General features: G+C 40.8%; 1 protein-coding gene across 1 annotated transcript; it reads right to left on the bottom strand.

The window, feature by feature from the left end:
* Positions 1–4,591: 4,591 nt before the first annotated feature.
* LOC131429292 (uncharacterized) lies at positions 4,592–9,823 on the bottom strand. The gene is made up of 3 exons (XM_058593350.1): positions 6,580–9,823; positions 4,851–6,405; positions 4,592–4,766 (listed from the first exon to the last, which is right to left on the bottom strand). The coding sequence occupies exons 1-3, from the start codon at positions 9,821–9,823 to the stop codon at positions 4,592–4,594; spliced, it is 4,974 nt and encodes a 1,657-aa protein (XP_058449333.1).
* Positions 9,824–10,883: the final 1,060 nt, after the last annotated feature.

The raw sequence follows: 10,883 nt of genomic DNA, 5'->3' as shown, positions 1-10,883 counted from the left end.
TAGGTTAAATTAAGTGAGTTCTAGGAGCTGGTATAGCCGAAATTGATTCGTCTGGCTAGCAAACAAATTTGGAACAAAAAAAAAAGATCTTTGCATTGTCACTCTAAATGACGGTTTGAGATCTAAGTGGGATCTATGGGACTACAAGGGGCTGTCCATAAAAGACGTCACGCCGCAAGGGGGAGGGGGGTGTTGCATAACACGTGACCTTTTGTGACAGGGGGAAGGGAGTGAGGGTTTTGGAATGTGACAATGAAATTGAACCAATATTTTCAATAAGCGCATTTTTGAAATACCTAATTATATTACTGCTTTGTCCTATTTCCTGAAAAAATCTCCACAATAAACGTTTACATTCTATAGGAAAACGTGTAATTGTTTATGTAAAAGCTTCTTCTTGTAAATTTGGAAATGAATGATGCAGGAAATCGTTTCCGTTGTGTTCAGCAAAAGTGCACGGAGGAGCGAGTAAATTAGCGAAATTAATAAATTTTGCCTAATATGAGTAAAAAAGAAAAAGATGCCTTCAAACGGTTTAACTTAAGTTATGCACTGACAATTTTTTCAGTAATTTGATTTTCTAGCATTGATAATAGTATATCATAAGAATTTCTCTTATCTGATTCTCATGCAATTTATTCAATTGTGGAGATCAACGATTTCAGACGTAGATCATGTCATGTCTTATCTTGATCATATGTGATTTTCCTCCACCAACATCAAAGCTTATCGAATCATCCAACGATTGAACTTACATAAATCAAGAATCATTTTAGCTCAAAATAACTACCCATTGTGTGACGGAAGATCAGTGCCGATATTGATTGATGTGATTTAGAATTCAATGATCAACTGACCATGAAAAGATTCTCCGGCAGTGATCTCGTCTTGATGAGGTTTTGGTCTTTATTTTCTCAGCCCTGTATGCTACACTAAGGAAATATTATTCTTTACCTAAAACAATAATATATCTGTGTACCCCTAGGAGGAATAAAACAGATGATTTAAATGTTTCATCAATTCCAACCAAATACTTTTGTTAATTTATATAATTGATAATAATAAAACAAATCCAATGATTTTGTAGTTTTAGGGATATTTTTTAATCTAATGACAGCATGTAATAAATCGATTTTTCCCTCATATTTGTATGGTTTGTCCTACATATTTAGAATGTATTGAGATAAATTTTATTTATTTTGAATTCGTGACATGTGACATAAGGGGGGTAGGGAGTCTTTGCTTCTGTGACAATTTGTGACAAAGGGGGGATGGGGAGTCGAAAATCGTCAAAAAAAGCGTGACGTCTTTTATGGACAGCCCCAAGACTATAAGGACTATAAGATCATTAAGTCTAAGTTTGTGAAAATTGGTTTGGGCGTCTGTGAGAAAATGAAGTAAGTTTCGGTTTTGAGTTTATGACCGCGGTGTTTCCGGAATTGCTTGAAACTGGTATACAGGCCTATGCCTAGGATTTCGTTTCGAAAGGGACCAGTTGACTTTATCAGTTTCAGAAGCATCGGAAAAAGCGGTCAAACGACGCCGGAATGGAACTCGCTATGGCTTATTTCACGAACTTTTATAGAAATGAGAGGTGCTATTATCCCGTATGACATTTAATTTCATCGAGGTCCAATTTCTAGATCCGGAAACACAGGGTGATGAGTGTAGAACATTTCAAATCGTCTTTATAAGTAACGATGAAATAAAATCAGAAAAATCTTCTACAGTTGATTCAAAACTGTTTCACTTTGAAAATCTTGTTAGTAGATTTTTATATAAACTTGACTTAACCGGTTTTCGGTTCCGGAAGTAACGGTGAGAGAACGCACCTAGATTTACCTGAAATGACTAGGACGATTTTACAAACGATAGAATTGTTTCAAATGAAAGGTTTCATTCGAATCCGGCTGCTGCTTCCAGAGATACAGAATCTTGAGTGCTGAAAATCTCAAACAGTTATATATGTATATGTTTCTTTCATTGACCTCTATTGGAGTTAAAATAGTATTAGTCTTATTTTGCAGAGTCGATAGGTTGATGAGCACGATCCCAAAGAATCACTTCAAACAGAACATTTCCAACTGGAAGTGTCATTGTTTAAATAAAATTGGTAACTGTGCCGAAGTTCAGCTGATTTTATTACATTCCTTAACGTTAACTGTTATGCCATTTCTTTCACATATGTCTAAGACCTTCTAAATGTCAATTTCTAGAGCACAACAATCCACAATACTAGTTTGGGTTTCAGGTTCGAAAGTAGTGGTCTAAAATTCCAAAACGAACTCACATCCGTTGCTCAGAGATGATTTGATGATTGGAAACAGATAATAGTTCGAGAAAGCCAAATCCGGTGAACAAGGTGGGTGGGTAAGTAATTGGAACCCTAAACCGTTGACGTTAACCATGGCAGCGATGCTCATATGCTTCAGGTAAGGCCATTTCACAGCGATTTCGTTCTTCAATCGCTTCATCAATGAACACTAATACTTGCATTTCTGTTTTGTGGTACTTCTCCAAAGGGTAACACGATAATCCCAAAAACCTTTGAGGCACTCATGTCGTTTGGAAACACTTTTTAGTACTAAATAAGTATGTGCGGATTCAGCGCCAAGATATTTTTCTCATCGACAGAAGCTTGCTAAATTTTGCATGCTCGCGTACTTTCTCTTTCCGGCCTTCCAGTATAATTTTATGTATTATTATTATTTTTGTCCTGTCGACCATCATGGACCTTTTAAAACTAATATCTCACGGTGTAATCTGCAAGATCAACAGTCCCATAATATTCATCAATCTTTTTTTCTGGGTACGTGTCTGCTGGTATAGACGAAATCGGTTCGTTTAGTCAGCAAGTAATATAATCTATCAACTGCGATAGTTTTGAGCTAAATTTGGAACAGTTTTCCGTTTTTTTGCATTGTCGCTCCAATTAACGGATTGTAATTTTACTTCAATTATCATCCTGTATTTCCGGAGCCGGAAGCTAGATGCAGGCTAAATTCTACACTAACTTATGGGAACATAATACCTTTTATTTTATTTTTTTTATTTCGATAGGATGCTATGGTATTGTAGGACTTTTCATTTGAACCTAAGTTTGTGATTTCTAGCCGTCCCTGAGGAAATTGAGTGCACTTTAGTTTCATTTTTTTGTACATTTCATCACAGAGAACAGACAGAGTTATTTGGCAAAGTGATTACTAGGCAAGAGTTCGCCTATAGAGGCGCTAATTCGTGCGTGCAAAATCGTATATAACGGTAAATTGCAACGAATTTTCATTTGTATGCTTTTTACAACTGTTTTCAGAAAAGTTTGTACTAGCTTGAATGTCTGTACTCTGAGATTTTACCCCATTAGTCAGGAACAGGAAGTCGGATCCGATAAAAATTCAACATCAGGCTCTGGAACTATAGGGCCTTGCATTTGGATCTCAAACTATCATGTCGTTGAATTGTGGTAAATCGCATTCGAAAGACGTTTGTCCAATGAATGAAACCACTGATAAATTTTCATGTTCAAATTGTGATGGAAATCATAAATCCAATTATTTGAAATGTCCTGTCAGGAAAAAAACTTTAAACGCTCTTTCGCTTAGACAACAAGTCAAATCAACGAGCTTAAATTTACAGAACATACCTGAAAATCAAAAAATCGTTGCAAATGCCACGCCTAATTCTTTTAAGGCATTTATTTCTTCGAATTTAAAACAAAAATCAGGTACGCCTTCCAATTCGAAAACAATTTATTGACAGGTAGATCGACCTCGTCATCATCTTCTTCTAATGTCAGTTATGCTAGTATAACAGGTAGAAATCTACCACTTAATTCTTCTAATGTAAATAATCACAACAAAGGACCGCCTCGCAGTTCATCTTCTAACGAAAACAATTTATTAATAGGTAGATCGGCCATATCATCTTCTTCTAATGACAGTTCTTATGGCAGTCTACCTACAAATATTCCTTCAATGCCATTCGCTTCTTTAAATGAAGTTGATTAAGGCGATATAACTGAAAATAAAATGATCTACCTACAAGATCAACTTTTTCAAATGATCATCCGAATGAATTCGACTTCATCACTTTTTGAAGCATTTCAAATCGGATGGCAATTTGCAAATAATATTATAATGAATTTAAAATTTAACAGTGTTAGGGCAGGATCGTAGTTTCCAACGGATTAATAATTGGATATCACACACGGCAACGAACGAATAACACCGCCAAACGGAAATGGTAATTATAAATTGAAACTCGTCACTACTGAGCACAGAATTGCTATATTTCAAAACGATCTGGTTAACTGAACGGTTCGAGCAGAAAAAAGAAGCTTTATTTCTCAGCTAAGCCTATTTAAAACCTACGTTGTGAATTTGGAAAGCTTTTCTAAACTTAATTATAGCAAGTTGGGCTGACCACACTGTCTTACAGCTAAACTTTTCATATCCATAATATTGAGAACTGTCATCGCCGCCACCTGAAATTCTTGAATTTCACCTTGACTTATCTAAATGTCATAACAATTCATATCAAAACAACTATGCGGACTAAAATTTTGTTTCGTTAAGACACTATCCGAAAATTTATCTTAGTTTTTCTCGTAGGGCAGCAGACACACTTTAGTGATGGGACGACGGATGATTCCTCTGCTGGTCTTCAATTCTACGACGCGGGTGAGTCCATCCGGTCCGGGGTTTGTGTTGATGATTCTCGCTAACGGCCACTTTACTGGCGCAAGAAACTCGTCGACAACGATGACCATCCTGCCGGGTTAAAATGCGGTATTTGCAGGAATATGTTTATTTTCCTTCTGCAATTCTTGTAGGTATTCAGTTTTCCATTGGTACCAAAACTGTTGAACTCGATGCTGGAGTCGCTGATAATGATCCAGACGTGTGATCGGGATCTGGCTGACGTCTGCATCGGGAAGAGAGGACATCGAAGTACCAATGAGAAAATGTGCGGGTGTGAGGACTGCCAAGTCGTTTGGATCCTCGGTGAGAGGAGTTAACGGCCGGGAGTTCATTGCAGCTTCGATTTCTGCCAACACTGTTGACATATCCTCAAAGGAAAGCATAGCATTTCCTAGCTGGCGATGCAAATGTTTCTTAGCAACTTTGACTGCTGCTTCCCATAATCCACCGAAATGGGGAGCCTTTGGTGGGGTCATATGCCATTGTATGCCTTTGACTGCACAATGGGTGCCAATTTCTCCGGTCGTCTGTTCGTTTTGTAGCATTTTATACAAGGCATGCAGTTCATTGCGTGCACCTTCGAAATTCTTGCCATTATCAGAGTGCATATGAGTAGGGGAGCCTCGGCGAGCGATGAATCGTCGTAGCGCAGTTAAAAATGCGGGGGTTGACAAATCACTGACTAGCTCAATGTGTACTGCTTTCGTCACAAAGCATACAAAAATGCTCAAGTATGCTTTGGTAGGTGATGCTCGCTTGTGTATGGCTTTTAAATATACAGGACCAGCGTAATCAACACCGGTAACCGAAAATGGTCTGCTCTGCGTGACTCTTTGTTCGGGCAGCTGTCCGGTTTGTTGCTGGGCAGGAACGGGACAGGCACGGGCACATCTGTAGCAGTTTCTTATGACGTTGCTGACTACTCGTCGTCCTTGAATTGGCCAATATTCCTGGCGTATGGCAGCTAGGGTAACGCGGCCGCCACCGTGAAGCAATTTCAGATGATAATGATGGGCAACTAATCGTGTAAATGGATGGATACTGGGAAGTAGGATTGGATGCTTGGTCAGATAGGGCTGCTCGGAAAGCTTGATTCTACCTCCGACACGTAGAATTCCGTCTGAGTCAATAAAGGGGCTCAACAGGCGCAAATGTGATCGACTCGATAACGTTTTACCCCTCCCCAGATCCCTCATTTCATCTGCGAATGTATCTGCTTGGGCTAATTGTATCAATCTCACACGGGCGAAAGACATTTCATCAACCGAAAGTGCTATTGTTTTTTCTTTCACCGATTCGGTGATCGCTTGACGACGACATGCTGTACTAAAGCGGAGGCAGTATGCTGTTATTCTAATTAATCGATTGTATGATGATGATCGATTGAAAATTTCATGAATAGTCGGTTCACTTTGAACTACTGCCACAATACTTCGTCGTTCTAAAATTTCTTCGGGTAATTTCTGCTGTTGTGTTGTCACTGGCCATTCCGCTTCGGGTAGTTTCAGCCATGTAGGTCCATAGTGCCAAAGATCACTGCTCAAAAAATCGACCACGCTCATGCCCCTCGTGATGAGATCTGCTGGATTGTGTTTACCTGCGATGTGATGCCAGCGTGATCCTTGAGTGCAGGTTTGTATTTCGGAGACTCGATTAGCAATGAATGTGCTCCATGCATGTGGAGGTGATCGCAACCATTCGAGTGTGACTGTGGAGTCAGACCAGAAAAATGAGGCAGAAATAGTCATATCTTAAGCAGCGAAAACTTTTCCATGTAGACGTGCGGCAATAACAGCGGCAGATAATTCTAATCGGGGTATGGAAAGTCGTTTCAGCGGGGCAACTTTCGATTTCGATGCAATTAATTGCACATTCACATTACCTCCGGGATCGGTTGATCTTGCATATATACACGCTCCATATGCTTGCTGGGATGCATCTGCAAAGGTATGAAGCTGCACAGTTGCATTTGCCAAGAATGCATAGCGATTCACTCTGTAAGATGTGATTTTTGGTAGCTCAATGCAATAATTATCCCATTTATAGCGTATGTTATCCGAAATTTCATCATCCCATCCACAGGGCTGTAACCAAAGTTCTTGCATTAGCATTTTGGCTCGAATGATTACAGGTGCGGTCAAACCAAGCGGGTCGAAATGCTTTGATATAGCGGACAAAATTGATCGTTTGGTATGTAATTTGCTATCATATATCGGAGTGGAGTCAAATCGCAGCTGATCGGAGACGGGTTCCCAACTAATTCCCAACGCCTTTATTGCTTCATCGCGATCAAATTTGAGCGAGGGTTGTGTACCAATCTGTGATTGATCGAGGCCTCTCAGAACGTTTCTGTTATTTGATGTCCATTTTCTAAGGGTGAATCCACCTTTTGTTAGTAGCTCGTCTAATTCAACACGCGTTTGGATTGCCTCTTCTTCCGTCTCTGCGCCTCCTATGTAGTCGTCCACATAAAATCCCTTACGTAGGGCTGGTCCGCCGAGTGGATAGAGATTACCTTCATCTATTGCCAGTTGTTGTAAGCTTCGGGTTGCCAAAAATGATGACGGAGACAGGCCATACGTTACCGTTTGTAATTCGAAGGTGGAAATTGGATCGTTGGAATTGAATCGCCAAAATATGCGTTGAAGCAGTGCGTCGTTGGGGTTGAGCAACACTTGACGGTACATTTTTTCAATGTCCGCCACGAGGGCAATGGGATACTTGCGGAACCGAAGTACTAAAGTGAGCAGTTCGTCTTGAACGATAGGGCCAATTTGTAGTGCATCATTTAGCGAATATCCGGTCGATGTTTTTGCGGATCCGTCGAATACCACACGAACTTTTGTGGTGGAGCTAGATTCCTTTAGAACGGCATGGTGCGGTAAATAATGTACTAACGATGGTTCGGGTTCGGTTGACGGTACCATCCTCATATGGCCGAGCGACCAATATTCAGACAGAAACGAGTGGTACTGAATTTTCAAATTTGGATCTTGACTAAGTCGCCTCTCTAGGTAATGAAAACGACGCAGGGCTGTTGTTTTAGAGTCACCAAGCATGTGATCGAAATTGGAACGGCGGGGCAAGCGGACAATATACCTTCCTTCGGGTGTACGGGATACGGTAGATAAAAAATTCGATTCACACTGCTGTTCTTCTATAGAGTAACTGGGTTGATTTCCTAGCTCTTCTACTCGCCAAAAGTGTTCAAGGGCATCTTGCAGCGGGTCGCTAAGTGTGAGGTGACATAATACGGGATGCGATTCTACGGGAAAACGGCGCCTGCCGGTAACGATCCACCCAAACACGCTATCGATTAATATTGGGTTTTCAGCTTGAATAAACTTAGTACCAGGGTTTACAAACGTGAAGAAATGTTCTGCACCGAGAAGCATATCGATCGCACCAGTTTTGTTGAATGTTGGATCGGCCAAAAACAAATCTTTCGTGGCATGCCAGCCGTCGACGGGGGTACTTACAACAGGTAAATCGATCGTAATGCGAGGCATCACAAGAAAATCAAGATCAATTTCGAAATCATTTTTTCTCGATCGAATATTTGTTCTGACACTATGTCGGACACTAGACGACGATTCTCCTATGCCATATATGGGTATATTTATCTTGCTCCGCTGTAAGTGTAATAGTTGACACAATCGTTCGCTTATGATATTGGATTGCGAACCATTGTCTAACAATGCCCGTGCGGGATGAGCTTTGCCATTTGAATCGACAACTAGCAGCACGACCGTGGATAGTAAAACATTTGTGTTTGAAAACGGGTAGGAATTGTTAGCTTGGACTGCGGCCGCATTTGTGGATGTTGCTGATTGTTGAATGTTCACCGCATTGTTTCGCTTTTCAATGGGTTTCGGTGTATACGCAGGTACGCGTGAAGTGGACGACCTTTGATAATTTTCGATGGAATGGTAGCCAGGATGCAACAATGAATGATGTCGTTTTTTGCAGTGGCGACAGGAGAACTTCGATGGGCAATTACGAGCAATATGATCTTGACGGAAGCAATTGTGGCAAAGGCGCTGATGATTTACTATATTCAAGCGATCTGAGAGCAACATATTTCCGAACCGTTGGCATTGAAAAAGTGGGTGATGTTGCTCGCATGCGTGACATTTACGTTGGGTTGTTTCGGCTACCGCATAAGAAGCGATTTTATGAAATACGGGTTTTCGAAACGAAGGTGAATGATGAACATTGGTGGGCTGAGCTTGATGATTAACGGTCATCGATTCTAGGACACGGCTTCTACGCTGTAAGAAGTCGATCAGGCAATTGAAATCTGGATTTTCAGCAGTCGTAGCGAAATCTTCCCAAGCCTTGAGGGTACCATCGTCAAGCCGCAAACAAAGTAGGTGCTCTAACATGGTGCTCCAAGCATCAATCGGTTCACCAAGTTGACGAAGTGTTTTGGTGTGACGTTCAAATTCGTCGACGACGGAATGCAAGGCAGAAGCGGACTCTTTTTTCATTCTGGGACAATCCAGCAGGGCCTGAAGGTGACGTTTTTTCAATAGATAATCGTTTGCGTATCGGGAGACGAGGGTTTGCCAAGCGATTGTATAATTGGCAGAGCTTATGGCAATGGACTCGATGAGTTGCGCTGCTTCTCCTTTGACAGCAGCGCGAAGATAGTGAAACTTTTGAATGGCGGGAACTACAGTATTAGCGTCAATTAAGGCAACGAATGTATCGTGGAAGGTTAACCATTGGTTGTAATCTCCATCGAATTCCGGAAGCGAAATGGTTGGTAATTTTATGCCCGAGAGCCCAGAACAAGCAGAATGAGGGATTGCATTTGTTAAAGTAGGAAGCGCGGGGAGGTACGATTTAAGAGCAGCTTTTATTCGGATGTAGGATGTTTCATAATGGGAACGGAATTGGAGGTGTTTTGCCATACCTTCACTGTTTTCTTCCATATCCTCTAGCTGAGTTTGTACTTCATCCAGTCCCATCCATACGGTGTCTAATGTTTCGATTCGGATTGAAACTTGCCCGGCGTCCCTTTCCGCCACGTAATTTTCAACGAATTGATCCGCTCTTCCAAGAGACGCGATGAGTGTTGTTCGTCGATTGAGAAGCTGCTTCTTTGTGCGATCGTCCGCCATTTTAGACGCGATGAATCCGATGCAGACCTGACGGAATTCACAAAAAGAAGACCCGGTAGAGCCCGAAAAACGGAGTAGAGAACTTGGAGCGGTACTAACCTTCTCAAGGCTAGTTGTATGCCTTGTATTTAAGTGAAATCAGCAGCGAATCCGGAACAGCAACAAACAGGAACGTTGATAGATACTGGCTGCAGATAATTTGTTCTTCACACAAGAAACAAGCGGATTTTTCTGCTGGACACGTCCGGAACCGTCGGGGATACGTTACACGTATATGGAATGGGAAAAAATGCAAAAATCTCAAGGCACCTGTGATCAATTCCTGCACACGTCGGAAATATACGTACCGTGTGCCTATGCAAATTAGGCCTTGTAATGAAATATTTGCAGCGATGATATTCTCTGGACAATATTTGGATGGTGATGATCCGGAAACAATTGCGATTTAACGAAATGATGGCGGAAAGCGTCGGTTTCCGATGTGCGATGGCGGAATTTTTGGGAAGAAACCGTATCCTGGTCACGGCACCAAAATGTTAGGGCAGGATCGTAGTTTCCAACGGATTAATAATTGGATATCACACACGGCAACGAACGAATAACACCGCCAAACGGAAATGGTAATTATAAATTGAAACTCGTCACTACTGAGCACAGAATTGCTATATTTCAAAACGATCTGGTTAACTGAACGGTTCGAGCAGAAAAAAGAAGCTTTATTTCTCAGCTAAGCCTATTTAAAACCTACGTTGTGAATTTGGAAAGCTTTTCTAAACTTAATTATAGCAAGTTGGGCTGACCACACTGTCTTACAGCTAAACTTTTCATATCCATAATATTGAGAACTGTCAAACAGTGATGTTAAATAATTATTTGAATATTTTAAATTGGAATGCTGGATCTTTGAAATCGAGTGAAGATGAATTTTATAATTTTCTCAAAGTTCACAAAATTCATATTGCATTATGACAGAAACTTTTCTTAAACCAAATGTCAAATTGAAAAGTAATCCACATTATGTGGTTCATCGATTTGACAGGTTTACTGGAATGGGTGGAGG

This window comes from Malaya genurostris, chromosome 2 (assembly GCF_030247185.1).
Source record: "Malaya genurostris strain Urasoe2022 chromosome 2, Malgen_1.1, whole genome shotgun sequence".
Lineage (NCBI taxonomy): Eukaryota > Metazoa > Arthropoda > Insecta > Diptera > Culicidae > Malaya > Malaya genurostris.
This window is presented reverse-complemented; position numbering and strand designations above follow the sequence as displayed.

What these genes read in the sequence shown, in the direction of transcription:
- LOC131429292 (XM_058593350.1), bottom strand. Translation starts at nt 9,823, where the DNA reads ATGGCGGACGATCGCACAAAGAAGCAGCTTCTCAATCGACGAACAACA. An exon ending in AAGATCAACCGATCCCGGAG is followed by an intron (nt 6,406 to 6,579) that starts GTAATGTGAATG and finishes CTGACTCCACAG; the next exon opens with TCACACTCGAATGGTTGCGA. An exon ending in CATCGAGTTCAACAGTTTTG is followed by an intron (nt 4,767 to 4,850) that starts GTACCAATGGAA and finishes TTAACCCGGCAG; the next exon opens with GATGGTCATCGTTGTCGACG.